This window comes from Pleurodeles waltl, chromosome 3_2 (assembly GCF_031143425.1).
Source record: "Pleurodeles waltl isolate 20211129_DDA chromosome 3_2, aPleWal1.hap1.20221129, whole genome shotgun sequence".
In the NCBI taxonomy this organism is placed as follows: Eukaryota; Metazoa; Chordata; class Amphibia; order Caudata; family Salamandridae; genus Pleurodeles; species Pleurodeles waltl.
In genome coordinates, this window is record NC_090441.1 from 197,922,601 (window position 1) to 197,941,284 (window position 18,684).

The 18,684-nt window shown below is 53.3% G+C and overlaps 1 protein-coding gene across 1 annotated transcript in view; it reads right to left on the minus strand.

Moving 5' to 3' along the window:
* Positions 1-13,538, minus strand: part of DES (desmin) — a 39,201-nt gene extending 25,663 nt beyond the window's left edge. The window contains exon 1 of the mRNA XM_069227159.1: positions 12,881-13,538. Within this exon, the coding sequence (XP_069083260.1) occupies positions 12,881-13,419 (539 nt within the window). The 5' untranslated portion in view covers positions 13,420-13,538. The remainder of the gene's footprint in view (positions 1-12,880) is intronic.
* Positions 13,539-18,684: the final 5,146 nt, after the last annotated feature.

Below are 18,684 nucleotides of genomic sequence, written 5' to 3' on the forward strand. Positions count from 1 at the left end.
GTGTAAGAATTGTCAGAGCTCCCTATGGGTGGCAAAAGAAATGCTGCAGCCCATAGGGATCTCCTGGAACCCCAATACCCTGGGTACCTCAGTACCATATACTAGGGAATTATAAGGGTGTTCCAGTAAGCCAATGTAAATTGGTAAAATTGGTCACTAGCCTGTTAGTGACAATTTGTAAGGAGAGAGCATAACCACTGAGGTTCTCGTTAGCAGAGCCTCAGTGAGACAGTTAGGCACCACACAGGGAACACATACATATAGGCCACAAACTTATGAGCACTGGGGTCCTGACTAGCAGGGTCCCAGTGACACATAACAAACATACTGAAAACATAGGGTTTTCACTATGAGCACTGGGCCCTGGCTGGCAGGATCCCAGTGAGACAGTGAAAACACCCTGACATACACTCACAAACAGGCCAAAAGTGGGGGTAACAAGGCTAGAAAGAGGCTACTTTCTCACAGTTGCTGATAGGCATGGGTGGGCCTGGGAGATAGTTACAGGATACAGAGCCTGTCGCTGATGGGCATGGGTGGGCCTGGGAGATAGTTACATAATACAGAACCTGTCGCTGATAGGCATGGGTGGGCCTGGGCGATAGTTACAGGATACAGAGCCTGTCGATGATAGGCATGGGTGGGCCTGGGAGATAGTTACAGGATACAGAGCCTGTCGCTGATAGGCATGGGGGGGCCTGGGAGATAGTTACAGGATACAGAGCCTGTCACTGATAGGTGTGGGCCTGGGAGATAGTTACAGGATACAGAGCCTGTCGCTGATAGGCATGGGTGGGCCTGGGAGATAGTTACAGGATACAGAGCCTGTCGCTGATAGGCATCGGTGGGCCTGGGAGATAGTTACAGGATACAGAGCCTGTCACTGAGAGGACTGAATGGGCCTGGGAGATAGTTACAGGATACAGAGCCTGTCACTGATAGGTCTGGGCGGGCCCCTGAGATACAGGATACAGAGCCTGTTGGTGATAGGCATGGGTGGGCCTGGGAGATAGTTACAGGATACAGAGTCTGTCACTAAAAGGCGTGGGTGGGCCTGGGAGATAGTTACAGGATACAGAGCCTGTCACTGATAGGCATGGGTGGGCCTGGGAGATAGTTACAGGATACAGAGCCTGTCACTAAAAGGCGAGGGTGGGCCTGGGAGATAGTTACAGGATACAGAGCCTGTCACTGATAGGCATGGGTGGGCCTGGGAGATAGTTACAGGATACAGAGCCTGTCACTGAAAGGCGTGGGTGGGCCTGGGAGATAGTTACAGGATACCGAGCCTGTCACTGATAGGCATGGGTGGGCCTGGGAGATAGTTACAGGATACAGAGCCTGTCACTGAAAGGCGTGGGTGGGCCTGGGAGATAGTTACAGGATACAGAGACTGTCACTAAAAGGCGTAGGTGGGCCTGGAAGATAGTTACAGGATACAGAGCCTGTCACTGATAGGTCTGGGTTGGCCTCTGAGATACAGTATACAGAGCCTGTTGCTGATAGGCATGGGTGGGCCTGGGTAATAGTTACAGGATACAGAGCCTGTCACTGAAAGGCGTGGGTGGGCCTGGGAGATACAGGATACAGAGCCTGTCACTGAAAGGCGTGGGTGGGCTGGGAGATAGTTACAGGATACAGAGCCTGTCACTGATAGGTCTGGGCGGGCCTCTGAGATACAGGATACAGAGCCTGTCACTGCTAGGACTGAATGGGCCTGGGAGATAGTTACAGGATACAGAGCCTGTCACTGAAAGGCGTGGGTGGGCTGGGAGATAGTTACAGGATACAGAGTCTGTCACTGAAAGGCGTGGGTGGGCCTGGGAGATAGTTACAGGATACAGAGCCTGTCACTGAACGGTGTGGGTGGGCCTGGGAGATAGTTACAGGATACAGAGCCTGTCACTGATAGGTCTGGGCGGGCCTCTGAGATACAGGATACAGAGCCTGTCACTGCTAGGACTGAATGGGCATGGGAGATAGTTACAGGATACAGAGCATGTCGCTGAAAGGCGTGGGTGGGCCTGGGAGATAGTTACAGGATACAGAGACTGTCACTAAAAGGCGTGGGTGGGCCTGGAAGATAGTTACAGGATACAGAGCCTGTCACTGATAGGTCTGGGTTGGCCTCTGAGATACAGTATACAGAGCCTGTCACTGAAAGGCGTGGGTGGGCCTGGGAGATACAGGATACAGAGCCTGTCACTGAAAGGCGTGGGTGGGCTGGGAGATAGTTACAGGATACAGAGCCTGTCACTGATAGGTCTGGGCGGGCCTCTGAGATACAGGATACAGAGCCTGTCACTGCTAGGACTGAATGGGCCTGGGAGATAGTTACAGGATACAGAGCCTGTCACTGAAAGGCGTGGGTGGGCTGGGAGATAGTTACAGGATACAGAGCCTGTCACTGAAAGGCGTGGGTGGGCCTGGGAGATAGTTACAGGATACAGAGCCTGTCACTGAACGGTGTGGGTGGGCCTGGGAGATAGTTACAGGATACAGAGCCTGTCACTGATAGGTCTGGGCGGGCCTCTGAGATACAGGATACAGAGCCTGTCACTGCTAGGACTGAATGGGCATGGGAGATAGTTACAGGATACAGAGCATGTCGCTGAAAGGCGTGGGTGGGCCTGGGAGATAGTTACAGGATACAGAGACTGTCACTAAAAGGCGTGGGTGGCCCTGGAAGATAGTTACAGGATACAGAGCCTGTCACTGATAGGTCTGGGTTGGCCTCTGAGATACAGTATACAGAGCCTGTTGCTGATAGGCATGGGTGGGCCTGGGTAATAGTTACAGGATACAGAGCCTGTCACTGAAAGGCGTGGGTGGGCCTGGGAGATACAGGATACAGAGCCTGTCACTGAAAGGCGTGGGTGGGCTGGGAGATAGTTACAGGATACAGAGCCTGTCACTGATAGGTCTGGGCGGGCCTCTGAGATACAGGATACAGAGCCTGTCACTGCTATGACTGAATGGGCCTGGGAGATAGTTACAGGATACAGAGCCTGTCACTGAAAGGCGTGGGTGGGCTGGGAGATAGTTACAGGATACAGAGCCTGTCACTGAAAGGCGTGGGTGGGCCTGGGAGATAGTTACAGGATACAGAGCCTGTCACTGAACGGTGTGGGTGGGCCTGGGAGATAGTTACAGGATACAGAGCCTGTCACTGATAGGTCTGGGCGGGCCTCTGAGATACAGGATACAGAGCCTGTCACTGCTAGGACTGAATGGGCATGGGAGATAGTTACAGGATACAGAGCATGTCGCTGAAAGGCGTGGGTGGGCCTGGGAGATAGTTACAGGATACAGAGCCTGTCACTGGTAGGTGTGGGTTGGCCTGAGAGATAACTACAGGATACAGAGCCTGTCACTGATAGGCATGGGTGGGCCTGGGAGATAGTTACAGGATACAGAGTCTGTCACTAAAAGGCGTGGGTGGGCCTGGGAGATAGTTACAGGATACAGAGCCTGTCGCTGATAGGCATGGGTGGGCCTGGGAGATAGTTACAGGATACAGAGCCTGTCACTGAAAGGTGTGGGTGGGCCTGGGAGATAGTTACAGGATACAGAGCCTGTCACTGGTAGGTGTGGGTTGGCCTGAGAGATAACTACAGGATACAGAGCCTGTCACTGATAGGCATGGGTGGGCCTGGGAGATAGTTACAGGATACAGAGTCTGTCACTAAAAGGCGTGGGTGGGCCTGGGAGATAGTTACAGGATACAGAGCCTGTCGCTGATAGGCATGGGTGGGCCTGGGAGATAGTTACAGGATACAGAGCCTGTCACTGAAAGGTGTGGGTGGGCCTGGGAGATAGTTACAGGATACAGAGCCTGTCACTGATAGGCATGGGTGGGCCTGGGAGATAGTTACAGGATACAGAGCCTGTCACTGAAAGGCGTGGGTGGGCCTGGGAGATAGTTACAGGATACAGAGCCTGTCACTAAAAGGCGTGGGTGGCCTGGGAGATAGTTACAGGATACAGAGCCTGTCTCTGGTAGGTGTGGGTTGGCCTGAGAGATAACTACAGGATACAGAGCCTGTCACTGATAGGCATGGGTGGGCCTAGGTGATAGTTACAGGATACAGAGCCTGTCACTGAAAGCCGTGGGTGGGCTGGGTGATAGTTACAGGATACAGAGCCTGTCACTGATAGGCATGGGTGGGCCTGGGAGATAGTTACAGGATACAGAGCCTGTCACTGAAAGGCGTGGGTGGGCCTGGGAGATAGTTACAGGATACAGAGCTTGTCACTGCTAGGACTGAATGGGCCTGGGAGATAGTTACAGGATACAGAGCCTGGCACTGATAGGCATGGGTGGGCCTGGGAGATAGTTACAGGATACAGAGCCTGTCACTGAAAGGCATGGGTGGGCCTGGGAGATAGTTACAGGATACAGAGCCTGTCACTGTAAGGCGTGGGTGGGCCTGGGAGATAGTTACAGGATACAGAGCCTGTCACTGCTAGGACTGAATGGGCCTGGGAGATAGTTACAGGATACAGAGCCTGTCACTGATAGGCATGGGTGGGCCTGGGAGATAGTTACAGGATAAAGAGCCTGTCACTGGTAGGTGTGGGTTGGCCTGAGAGATAACTACGGGATACCGAGCCTGTCACTGATAGGCATGGGTGGGCCTGGGAGATAGTTACAGGATACAGAGTCTGTCACTAAAAGGCGTGGGTGGGCCTGGGAGATAGTTACAGGATACAGAGCCTGTCGCTGATAGGCATGGGTGGGCCTGGGAGATAGTTACAGGATACAGAGCCTGTCACTGAAAGGTGTGGGTGGGCCTGGGAGATAGTTACAGGATACAGAGCCTGTCACTGATAGGCGTGGGTGGGCCTGGGAGATAGTTACAGGATACAGAGCCTGTCACTGAAAGGCGTGGGTGGGCCTGGGAGATAGTTACAGGATACAGAGCCTGTCACTAAAAGGCGTGGGTGGGCTGGGAGATAGTTACAGGATACAGAGCCTGTCACTGGTAGGTGTGGGTTGGCCCGAGAGATAACTACAGGATACAGAGCCTGTCACTGATAGGCATGGGTGGGCCTAGGTGATAGTTACAGGATACAGAGCCTGTCACTGAAAGCCGTGGGTGGGCTGGGTGATAGTTACAGGATACAGAGCCTGTCACTGATAGGCATGGGTGGGCCTGGGAGATAGTTACAGGATACAGAGCCTGGCACTGAAAGGCGTGGGTGGGCCTGGGAGATAGTTACAGGATACAGAGCCTGTCACTGCTAGGACTGAATGGGCCTGGGAGATAGTTACAGGATACAGAGCCTGTCACTGATAGGCATGGGTGGGCCTGGGAGATAGTTACAGGATACAGAGCCTGTCACTGAAAGGCATGGGTGGGCCTGGGAGATAGTTACAGGATACAGAGCCTGTCACTGTAAAGCGTGGGTGGGCCTGGGAGATAGTTACAGGATACAGAGCCTGTCACTGTAAGGCGTGGGTGGGCCTGGGAGATAGTTACAGGATACAGAGCCTGTCACTGCTAGGACTGAATGGGCCTGGGAGATAGTTACAGGATACAGAGCCTGTCACTGAAAGGCGTGGCCGGGCCTGGGAGATAGTTACAGGATACAGAGCCTGTCACTGAAAGGTGTGGGTGGACTTGGGGACTGTGCCCTTGAGGGATGGGTGAATCAGGACATTGGGATGGAGGTGGGGCGTCTGGCACTTTTAAGGACAGGGTGGCCTCAGAGGCAGAAAGAGCTTGTTACCTGTGAGACTGGTGCCTCATGGGATAAATGTGCCCGTAGTTTTAATTACATGGTATCCTGGGTTCAGCCTGCGGGGGTTAGGATACAGAGCCTGTCACTGAAAGGCGTGGGTGGGCCTGGGAGATAGTTACAGGATACAGAGCCTGTCACTGAACGGTGTGGGTGGGCCTGGGAGATAGTTACAGGATACAGAGCCTGTCACTGATAGGTCTGGGCGGGCCTCTGAGATACAGGATACAGAGCCTGTCACTGCTAGGACTGAATGGGCATGGGAGATAGTTACAGGATACAGAGCATGTCGCTGAAAGGCGTGGGTGGGCCTGGGAGATAGTTACAGGATACAGAGCCTGTCACTGGTAGGTGTGGGTTGGCCTGAGAGATAACTACAGGATACAGAGCCTGTCACTGATAGGCATGGGTGGGCCTGGGAGATAGTTACAGGATACAGAGTCTGTCACTAAAAGGCGTGGGTGGGCCTGGGAGATAGTTACAGGATACAGAGCCTGTCGCTGATAGGCATGGGTGGGCCTGGGAGATAGTTACAGGATACAGAGCCTGTCACTGAAAGGTGTGGGTGGGCCTGGGAGATAGTTACAGGATACAGAGCCTGTCACTGGTAGGTGTGGGTTGGCCTGAGAGATAACTACAGGATACAGAGCCTGTCACTGATAGGCATGGGTGGGCCTGGGAGATAGTTACAGGATACAGAGTCTGTCACTAAAAGGCGTGGGTGGGCCTGGGAGATAGTTACAGGATACAGAGCCTGTCGCTGATAGGCATGGGTGGGCCTGGGAGATAGTTACAGGATACAGAGCCTGTCACTGAAAGGCATGGGTGGGCCTGGGAGATAGTTACAGGATACAGAGCCTGTCACTGTAAAGCGTGGGTGGGCCTGGGAGATAGTTACAGGATACAGAGCCTGTCACTGTAAGGCGTGGGTGGGCCTGGGAGATAGTTACAGGATACAGAGCCTGTCACTGCTAGGACTGAATGGGCCTGGGAGATAGTTACAGGATACAGAGCCTGTCACTGAAAGGCGTGGCCGGGCCTGGGAGATAGTTACAGGATACAGAGCCTGTCACTGAAAGGTGTGGGTGGACTTGGGGACTGTGCCCTTGAGGGATGGGTGAATCAGGACATTGGGATGGAGGTGGGGCGTCTGGCACTTTTAAGGACAGGGTGGCCTCAGAGGCAGAAAGAGCTTGTTACCTGTGAGACTGGTGCCTCATGGGATAAATGTGCCCGTAGTTTTAATTACATGGTATCCTGGGTTCAGCCTGCGGGGGTTAGGGGGGTTGCAGTACATCCTTGCATACCGCACTCATGCATAAATACTGTATTGTATTGAAACAGTTATGTAGCGCTTACTACCCCTATGTGAGTCCGAAGCGCTCGTGTGAAGGTCGGAGTCCCGGCCCTCTGCATGGCACATTGATGAGTTCCTGGACATCTGCTGGGCCCCGCACCCGCATGCCAGTGACGGGCTCAGCTGTGAAATCTGCCCTTTGCCGTAAACGGGGGTCCTTTAATTTAGAGTCGTGGTGTGACCCTCCGTTAAAAGCAGCCTGTCCCCGTGTCTTACCGACGCCTTTGAGGAGCAGCCCCTCGCCGCCCCACCTGTGCTGTCACTCAGACAAACATGGCGTCCTGGGGGGCAGCGAGCTCGCCAGCTGTCCCTTTGCTGGGAATAGACCCCCTTAGACTCAGCCATCCATCTATCAAGCTGCCAAGATCTGTTTCTGTGTCCAGTATCACGATCAGTGGCGGTGCCAGGCCTCTTACCCTGACAAAGAGACCTGGGGGTGGGTGGAGGGTTAGGGGCGGGTACGCTAGCTGTGCCCATTCCCTGGGCTCCAGAGGGGGCAGCCCTTGTACTACTGTGCCAGTACCTTCGGTGGGCAGACAGGGCCTGATTCACAAAGGTAAACTTACACATGAAGTGTACCTTTAGACCAAAAGTCTAAGTTTAGACCTGAAGTCTTAATTTAGACTTCAGGTCTAGACTTAGAATTCAGGTGTAGACTTAGAATTTCAGAACACCTTCTGCATGATGCAGAGGCCTGTAGTTAGGGGCCCGACTGCACCGGCATCCAGTGTAGCGCCTTAGGGGTGTCTGCTCGACTGATCATCTAGCCTTTGCAGATTGACACCAAGCCTTTCCAGATTCTAGTGTAGATCACATTGCAAGGATAGCCCTCCCCACCACAGCCTGGGGGGACCACCTGGCATTCCTTTCCAGGAGTTTAAGGCTTTCTCACACTGGAAGTTGGTTGTTTTATCCACCACATTGACTTGATGGGGAAGGAGAGCTCTGCCTCAAACATGAGGCCTGGATTTCTCAGTTTCTGGGTTGAGGATAGTCTCGGAATGGGGCACATTATTTGGAGGTTTTTTGTGTTTTTTTTTTTTTTTTTACTAAGATGTCTATTTTAGAGCCAATGAGGTGAATTAAACATGCGGTGAAAGGATCTTATTGCCCTGTCCTGTTCTATGGCTTGCCTTTCAGGTGTGTCTGTGTGTCAGCTGCATACACCTGCTGTTCCGCGAGTCAACCCAGAAGCCAAAGATAGGTTTTCAGCAGCAAGGATGAAGGAGAGGGCACATGGTAATGAAAAGATAGACCCTCACCTGGGGGGCTTGATGGTTACCCTGGGGGATGGCTTGGCGGGCCCCTGCAAGAGAACTCACTGATGCCCTGCAGGTGAAGTGACGGAGGGTTCCCAGTCTCCCCTCCTTGGAAAGTTATGGATTACCATCCCCAGTCTGAAGGGCTTGGTGAACTCCTTGGACTACCATCTCGCCCCTTGAATCGCTCAGGAGACCCTCACTGAAGAGATATTGATGCCACTCTAACCCCCAGGGACGTTCCTGAGGCCCTTGCTCACCTTCTCCCGAAGGATTCATGGATTCCCCAGAGATGTCGTGGAGGACCCTGTGTCTGTGGAACCCAATGTATCCTCGGAAGGAATTCCATGGTCCCCCAGAGAAGAGCACGGAGTACACTCTATCTGGCAAACTCTAGGTGCCCCCTGTGATTGGTATGGGTCAGTGGTTCCCAACCTTTTGACTTCTGTGGACCCCCATTTTATCAATACTGGAGCCTGGGGACCCCCACTGAATCATTATTGGAACACGGGGACACCCAAGGAGTCATTACTGATAGATGGGACCTAATATTATTACATTTTTTAAGCAGCCGCGGACCTCCAGGGGTCCCTGGCTCACAGATTTTGGTAACCACTGGTATGGGTGACCCTCCCTCTGGAAAACTCGAAGGTCCTAAGAGAAGAAAACAGAGGAACCTGTGGCTGTAGAACTCAAGGTACCCCCGGAGGTTCTACGGCAGACCCTCCTCCTGAAGAACTCCCTCGTCTCGTCTCCCACAGATTGCTGTTGAAGATTCCCCATCTGGAGTGCTCACCCCTCAGGAGGACTCCTCAGGGTAGAGTCTGGAGGACCACAGACAATTGTTACGGATACACCTGCAACACAAAAGGCCTTGGGCCTGATTTAGATTTCGGCAGACAGGTTACGGCGTCCAGCGGTGATGGATATCCTGTTTGCCGAGTTATAAATCCCATAGGAAATAATGGGGTTGATATTTCTGTGGATGAGCTGTCCGTCACCGTTGTGACAGAGTAACCCGTCCGCCGAGATCTGAATCAGGCTCCTAACGTGGCTACACTGAGCTGATACCCAGGAGCCGACAGCGGTGCTAGGGCGCAGCCCTGGAGAGGTCCTGTCTGCGGTGGAGGGATCACAGAACGGGAGGTGGGTTCAAGCCCACAGATGCAGGTGCCCTTTATGAGAAGTAGGATCCCTCTTCCAGTGCTTCCGACTGCCATGAATGTAGGCAGCGCCAACCGGTGCATTCCGCCATTCAGGAGGCTTAATATAGCCAACAGCTGACCAAGCCTCTGGACAGACGGCCAAGTGAGGCCCAGTGAGTCATCCATAACTGGTGCTCGCCCCAAGAACCATGTGAGGGGAGTGAAGGTACTCTGGGCGTCATCTCTGCAGTGCGGTGAAAGAAAGGATAAGCGATGGGGGTATAACCCAGGGGGAGGTGTTGAGAATGAGGCCTTGCCCTGACCTTCCTCCCTCACAGAAATTTACTTTACGCATCGATAGAGGGGCCACCTTCGTAAAAAAATACTGCACACTTGTGGTTTTTTTAGATTCAGAAGGGCCGGTAGCTGGCCCCAGAAGAAGATTTTGTGTAAAGTTCACTATATTATTCAAACAACCTTGTGTCATAAGTTCGTCAAAAACACAACAAATGTAAAGAGAGAGTAGACTCTGGGTCACCCCTCTTTAGTTTCTAGGTTTTGTATTGCTTAAGGAGCTGCCATCAAGGCCAAGGCACTTCGAGGATGGTACTGGTTCCGTTTGTGGTTTTTTTTAAGGGTCGATGTGACATTGCGTGTGTCTTGTAATTGAGCCAGTGTGCGGTCTTTCTTGTTTTTACTTTGCTGTCCCGACATTTTAATTGCTTGTTTCTGTTCTTTTTTTTTGCTTGGGGAGTGTTTGTTGTATGTGTACCCTAGTTTGTTGTAAAGAAACAGCGCTATTGGCAATTTTTCCTTGCGTGTGCATTTATTTTACTTAATTGTCATGATAACATTATTGAACTTCCAGTTTTTCATTCACAAAGACTTGCACATACGGCTTTGCTTGAAGGTGCAACAGAAATTCTAACCCTCTGTGAAAACTCTTGTGCAATATTTAGCTGTGTACGCCTTTTGGATTCACTGGTTAAACACAGGATTGATCTTTCGTCTCCTTTCTCTGGGGCTCTCCTTTGAGTTTTATAGATCGTGCTTCATGGTGGCATTTTCTTTCTGTGACGCACACTCAGTTGTTCCCTGGTCCACCTTGTCTTTCCGATGTGAGCCTGACATGTGCCACCGCTCGTCCGGCCCTTCATAAGTGCGTCTGACTCTGCCCCAGCCCAGCTGATCTTTCAGAAGAGAGCCTGACGGGCCACCGCTCTTCCGGCCTTTCATAGGTGCGCCTGACTCTGCCCCAGCCCAGCTCACCTTTCAGAAGAGAGCCTGACACGGGCCACCGCTCTTCCGGCCCTTCATAAGTGCGCCTGACTCTGCCCCAGCCCAGCTGATCTTTCAGAAGAGAGCCTGACATGTGCCCACGGGCGCCACCGCTCTTCCAGCCTTTCATAGGTGCGCCTGACTCTGCCCCAGCCCAGCTGACCTTTCAGAAGAGAGCCTGACATGTGCCCGCGGGTGCTATCGCTCCTCCAGCCTTTTAGTAGTGCGCCTGACTGCTCCAGCCCAGCTGACCTTTCAGCAGAGCCTGACATGTGCCCGCGGGTGCTATCGCTCATCCAGCCTTTCATATGGGCGCCTAACTCTGCCCCAGCCCAGCTGACCTTTCAAGGAGAGCCTGACATGTGCCATCGCTCTTCCACTTTTTCAGAGGCGCGCCTGACTCTGCCCCAGCCCAGCTGACGTTTCAGAAGAGAGCCTGACACGTGCCCACGGGAGCCACAGCTCATCCAGCCTTTCATATGATATGCGCGCCTGACTCTGCCCCGGCCGAACTGACCTTTCAGAAGAGAGCCTTGCATGTGCCACCGCTCTTCCAGCCTTTCGGCGCGCTGAGTAACTCTGCCCCGGTCTCTGGCCCTTTCAGAAAAAAGCCTGACATTTGACTAACTCTTCCCCCACTCCCAGGGCTATTCAGAGATGAGTCCGATGTGACCGACTCTACCCCGCCCTGGCCCGCCCTTCAAAAACACCGGTGTCCAGTGACGTAACGAAAACCCAATCACAAGATTACACCTTCATCAATCTAACCACAAGATCACAGGAACGAAAACCCAACCACCAGAGCACGTCTCCATCAACCTACCCACAAGGTCACAGGAATCAAAACCCAACCAATAGAGCACGTCTCCATCAACCTAACCACAAGATCACAGGGAATAAACCCATCCACTAGAGCACGTCTCCATCAACCTAACCACAAGATCACAGGAACGAAAACCCAACCACTAGAGCACGTCTCCATCAACCAAACCACAAGATCACAGGAAATAAAAACCAACCACAAGAGCACGTCTCCATCAACCTACCCACAAGGTAACAGGAATCAAAACCCAACCACGAGAGCACGTCTCCATCAACCTAACCACAAGATCACAGGAACGAAAACCCAACCACTAAAGCACGTCTCCATCAACCTACCCACAAGATCACAGGAACGAAAACCCAACCACTAGAGCACGTCTCCATCAACCAAACCACAAGATCACAGGAAATAAAAACCAACCACTAGAGCACGTCTCCATCAACCAAACCACAAGATCACAGGAAATATAAACCAACCACGAGAGCACGTCTCCATCAACCTACCCACAAGGTCACAGGAATCAAAACCCAACCACGAGAGCACGTCTCCATCAACCTAACCACAAGATCACAGGGAATAAACCTATCCACTAGAGCACGTCTCCATCAACCTAACCACAAGATCACAGGAACGAAAACCCAACCACTAGAGCACGTCTCCATCAACCTAACCACAAGATCACAGGAAATAAAAACCAACCACGAGAGCACGTCTCCATCAACCAAACCACAAGATCACAGGAAATAAAAACCAACCACGAGAGCACGTCTCCATCAACCTAACCACAAGATCACAGGAACGAAAACCTAACCACTAGAGCACGTCTTCATCACCCTAACCACAAGATCATCAAACAAATTAAGAACACATCTGCACCTTCACCATTGAACAATGTCTTCTGCACCAGAACACATTTCCTCTACGTTTCCCCTGTAGGCCGTGTCTCCTCAACCAGCTATCCCTCATCTTCCATAGAGCACATCTCTTGGGAGAACCTAAACTCATCCTGTAGAACACATTTCTCTGCTACAGCATCCCCTTCTGGAGCTGATGCCCTCCGTTGGAGCGCACCTCTGCAAGAGCACACCTCTCTTCTTCTGGAGGTCGTCTCCTCCAGTAGAGCACATCACCTCCCCTGGAACCCATCTCCTCCCGAAGAACCCCTCCCCGCCAGTAGAACACATCTCTTCCAAGATCCAGGTCTCCAGTATAGCCCCATCTCTTCCAGCGGCCCACCGTCCTTTACTAGCTCATGTTCCCTCTGGACCCCACTCACCTCTGCTTGAGCTTCTGGAGGTCGTCGCCCAGGTTGTCGCGCTCCACCTCCACGCGTGAGCGCTGGTTGGTCAAGATGTCCACCTGCCGCCTCAGCTCGCGCATCTCCTCCTCATAGATCTCGCTGATGCGGGTGGGCTCCTTGCCCTTAAGCCGGTTGACCTCGTTGACCAAGACCTGGTTCTGCTGCTCCAGAAAGCGCACCTTCTCGATGTAGCTGGCGAAGCGGTCGTTGAGGTCCTGCAGCTCCACCTTCTCGTTGGTCCTGGTCTGCAGGAACTCCTGGTTCATGGCATCGGCCAGGTTGAAGTCCAGCACATCGGTGCCCGTGTAGGCCCGGAGCGGGGCCACCCGGCTGGCCCGGAAGCTGGAATATGAAGGGGCAGCCGAGCTTCTGGACACCTGGTAGACCCTGGAGGCCAGGCTGCTGGCGGAGCTCCCCTTGGTGCCCAGGGAGGCGCGAGCCACCGAGGGCGAGGACCCTCCGAAGGTCCTGCGGTAGGAGGACACCCTCTGGCTGGAGGAGTAAGACTGGCTCATGGTGGAGGCTGGTAGTGAGTCCTGGAGGGAGTGCGGGTTCCTGAGGGCTGTGGGGGCTCCCTGTGGCTGCCGGGGGCTCCCTGGGTTAGGTGAGGTGGAGTGAGGAAGATCTGGCCGTCCCAGAGACTATTTGTACTCTTGCTGACGTCAGAAGCGTCCCCGAGACCCCCCCACCTCCAGCACCCCCCTCATTCCGATGACTTGAGTTTACAGTAACTTCAGAGCAGCTGTCGGGCTTTTTTGGGATATAGGAAGCTAATGGACAGAGACCCGCAGCGAGGAGGGGGAGGAGGGCACGAGTTGGCCAACCCCAACCAGGACCCGCCGCTGCTCTTCTGGGGGTAGAGGGCGGCACTGCAACACAGGAGGCTTGTGGGGGCAGGTGGAGCTGGCCGACAATGACTGACAGGCTGGGAGGGCTGGGGCCTGACAAGCAGCTCGCTCAGACCTCATCCACACTGGCATGCATAAGGCACAACTATGTGACCTGTGTATGATGAGACATCGGCTCTTCCCTCCACCCAGCCAGACGTCCGGATGTGTCCTCGCGTATGTCGTGCGGCCCCAGCCCTGCTGGCTGCTCCCAACCTCAGATCAGCTTCCCATGGCACAGAGAAGGGAGCCTCGCTCTTTGACTGTCAGGTGCCCTGGGTAACCAGAATAAACAAGTACAAATAATCACGTGTTGAAGAAACTGATGAAAATCACGGGTAGGAATGAATTTTAAGTGCTGTGAGGGGCAAGGTGCTTGTATCTTTAAGGGAACCGTGCCGAGGCCTTTTCCTCTCCAGAAGGCACTAGCGCTTCTATGCACTACCTTGTGGTCTAGCTTCCATGCCACCCCCGGGGTGTTTTGTGTAGTGTTGCTCTGAGCACCGACGACCTGCGTACATTAACATACATCAGGAGCTATCTTGGTATACCAGGACCAGTGCCCACACCCCCCCCGGAAGCTTTGCCCCCGGACACTACCTGCATTAGAACCCGCGACCCACAGCTCACACAGACGGGCGCATTGACCCGCTGTACTATCTCAGCGATTGTGGGTTCCTGCCTTTAACTCACGACGAGCGGAGATAGGAGAGGGCGCGATAAAGAGGGGCGCATTCCCTCGGCGCAGAGGAGCTCCACCAGGCCACGTGGTGTGAGCGTGAATCAGGTGCACAAGAGAACAAGTGGGGTCCGAGTGAAAAGCGCCGACGCAAAAGGAGCACGAGATGGGACTGTGCAGCACGGAATACAAGAGACTGAGGCCCATATTTATACCTTTTTAGCGCCGCATTTGCGTCATTTTTTTGGCGCAAACGTGCAAAATACAATTGTGATTTGTAAGTTTGCGCCAAAAAATGATGCTTGCGTCAAAAAATGATGCTTGCGTCAAAAAATGACGCAAATGCGGCGGTAAAGTATAATAGATATGGGCCTGTGTGTGAAACTCGGGCCATAAGAGAACAAGTGCCTGTGAAACATGGCTCAGAAGATAAACAGGGACTAAGGGGGTCATTCCGACCCTTTCGGTAAAAACCGCCAGGGCCGCGAATGACAGAAAGCACCGCCAACAGGCTGGCGGTGCTTCCTGGGCCATTCCGACCGCGGCTGTAAAGCCGCGGTCGGAAAACCGGGTCCAGCGGTTTCCCGCCGGATTAACCCCGGCTGGCCGAATGGATTTTGACCCCCTTCCTGCCAGCCTGTTCCTGGCGGTTTTTACCGCCAGGAACAGGCTGGCGGGAACGGGTGTCCTGGGGCCCCTGGGGGCCCCTGCACTGCCCATGCCGCTGGCATGGGCAGTGCAGGGGCCCCCTAACAGGGCCCCAGTATGCTTTTCACTGTCTGTCTAGCAGAGAGTGAAAAGCGCGACGGGTGCAACTGCACCCGTCGCACACCTGCAACACCGCCGGCTCCATTCGGTGCCGGCTTCAGTGTTGCAGGCCGCTTTACCGCTGGGCCGGCGGGCGCTATTTTGGCTAGCACCCGCTGGCCCAGCGGGAAAGTCAGAATGGCCCCAGCGGTCTTCCGACTGCGGAGCGGCCATTTGGCCATTGGCGCCGCCCGCCTCGGTTGGAATGAGGCCCTAAGTTTGTAAGTGTCCCACAAGAAAAACGCGTTTATCGGCGGAAAACTCCAAGAACCGAAGCCTGCGTGGCCATCTGAGTGCAATTCAGGTGAAGAGGAGAACAAGGGGAACTGAGTGTGACACACAGGGCACAAGCGAACAAGGGGAACCGAGTGTGACACACAGGGCACAAGCGAACAAGGGGAACCGAGTGTGATACACAGGGCACACGAGAACAAGGGGGACCGAGTGTGACACACAGAGGACAGGAGAACAAGAGCAACCGAGTGTGACACACAGGGAGCTGGAGAACAAGGGGAACCGATTGTGACACACAGGACACAGGAGAACAAGGGGAACCGAGTGTGACACACAGGGCACAGGAGAACAAGGGAAACCAAGTGTGAAACACGGAAGAACAAGGGGAACCGAGTGTGACACACAAGGTGCTAGAGAAGAAGGGGAACTGAGTGTGACACACAGAGGACAAGAGAAAAAGGGGAACCCAGTGTGACACACAGAGGACAAGAGAATAAGGGGAACCGAGTGTGACACACAGGAGAACAAGGGGAGCCGAGTGTGACACACAGGAGAACAAGGGGAACCGAGTGTGACACACAGGGTGCCAGAGAAGAAGGGGAACCGAGTGTGACACACAGGGCACAGGAGAACAAGGGGAACCGAGTGTGACACACAGGGCACAGGAGAACAAGGTGAACCAAGTGTGACACACAGGGCACTGGAGAACAAGGGGAACCGTGTGTGACACACAGGAGAACAAGGGGAACTGATTGTGACACACAGGGCACAGGAAAACAAGGGGAACCGAGTGTGACACACAGGGCACAGGAGAACAAGGGAAACCAAGTGTGACACACAGGAGAACAAGGAGAACCGAGTGTGACACACAGGGTGCTAGAGGAGAAGGGGAACTGAGTGTGACACACAGAGGACAAGAGAAAAAGGGGAACCCAGTGTGGCACACAGAGGACAGGAGAACAAGGGGAACCCAGTGTGACACACAGGAGAACAAGGGGAACCCAGTGTGACACACAGGGCACAAGAGAACAAGGGAAACCGAGTGTGACACACAGAGGACAAGAGAACATGGGGAACCGAGTGTGACACACAGAGGAGAAGAGAACAAGGGGAACTGAGTGTGACACACAGGAGAACAAGGGAAACCGAGTGTGACACACAGGGTGCTAGAGAAGAAGGGGAACCAAGTGTGACACACAGAGCACAGGAGAACAAGGGGAACCGAGTGTGACACACAGAGGACAAGGGAACAAGGGGAACAGAGTGTGACACACAGGAGAACAAGGGGAACCGAGTGTGACACACAGGGAGCTGGAGAACAAGGGGAACTGAGTGTGACACACAGAGGACAGGAGAACAAGGGAAACCGAGTGTGACGCACAGGAGAAGAAGGGGAACCGAGTGTGACACACACAGGGCAAAAGAACAAGGGGAACCCAGTGTGACACACAGGAGAACAAGGGGAACTGAGTGTGACACACAGGGAACTGGAGAACAAGGGGAACAGAGTGTGACACACAGGAGAGCAAGGGGAACCGAGTGTGACACACAGAGCACAGGAGAACAAGGGGAACCAAGTGTGACACACAGGATGCCAGAGAAGAAGGGGAACCAAGTGTGACACACAGGGCACTAGAGAACAATGGGAACCGAGTGTGACACACAGGAGAACAAGGGGAACCGAGTGTGACACACAGGGCACAGGAGAACAAGGGAAACCAAGTGTGACACACAGGAGAACAAGGGGAACCGAGTGTGACACACAGGGCACAGGAGAACAAGGGGAACCGAGTGTGACACACAGAGGACAAGGGAACACGGGGAACCCAGTGTGACACACAGGAGAACAAGGGGAACTGAGTGTGACACACAGAGGACAGGAACACAAGGGTAACCGAGTGTGACACACAGGGCACAGGAGAAGGGGAACTGAGTGTGACACACAGAGGACAGGAGAACAAGGGGAACCAAGTGTGACACACAGGAGAACAAGGGGAACAGAGTGTGACACACAGGGATCTGGAGAACAAGGAGAACTGAGTGTGACACACAGAGGACAGGAACACATAATCATATAGCACAATATCATTAGAAAACACAATACTCAGAGTTACTAAAAATAAAGGTACTTTATTTTAGTGACAATATGCCAAAAGTATCTCAGAGAATACCCTCACTTAGGAGGTAAGTAATATACACAAGTTATATGTACACAAACCCAAAACAGGTAAGTAACAGTAAGAAAAGTAGTGCAAACAATGTAGAATCACAATAGGATGCAATAAGTAAACATAGGTCTAGAGGCAACACAAACCATATACACCAAAAGTGGAATGCGAATCACGAATGGACCCCAGACCTATGGGAGATTGTAGAGGGTCGCTGGGACTGTGAGAAACAGTAAGGGTATCCAAAATACCCCTCCCCAAGACCCTAGAAAGTAGGAGTAAAGTTACCCTACTACCCCAGAAAGACAGAATAGTCGTGATAGGGGATTCTGCAAGAACCACAAGCACCAGTAAAGCACTGAAGACGGATTCCTGGACCTGAGGACCTGTAAAGGAAGGGGACCAAGTCCAAGAGTCACAATAGTGTCCAGGGGGGGCAGGAGCAGAGAAAACCCTGGATGAAGGTGCAAAAGGGCTGCCTCTGGGTGGAAGAAACCGAAGATTCTGCAACAACGAAAAGGGCTAGGAACTTCTCCTTTGGAAGGAAGATGTCCCATGGCGTCCTGGAGGTTGCAGAAGTGTTTCCACGCAGAAATACTGCAAACAAGCCTTGCTAGCTGCAAGAGTCGCAGTTGAGGATTTTGGGTGCTGCTGGGGACCAGGAAGGACCAGGATGTCGACCCTTGGAGGAGGAGACAGAGGGGGCGCTCAGCAACTCAGAGAGCCCCAGCAGAAGCAGGCAGCCCCCGCAGAAGTACCAGAGCAGGCACTTAGAAGATCTGTGAACTCAAAGTCACAAAAGGAGGGTCCCACAACGTCGGAGTCCAACTCAGGGGGTTTAGCACTACAGGAAGGAGTGCTGGGGATCCAGGCTAGGCTGTGCACAAAGGAATCCTTGGAGAAGTGCACAGAAGCCGGAGCAGCTGCAAATCATGCAGCACACAGGTTTGCTGTCTGGCTTGGGGAGGCAAGGACTTACCTCCACCAAATTTGGACAGAAGGGCC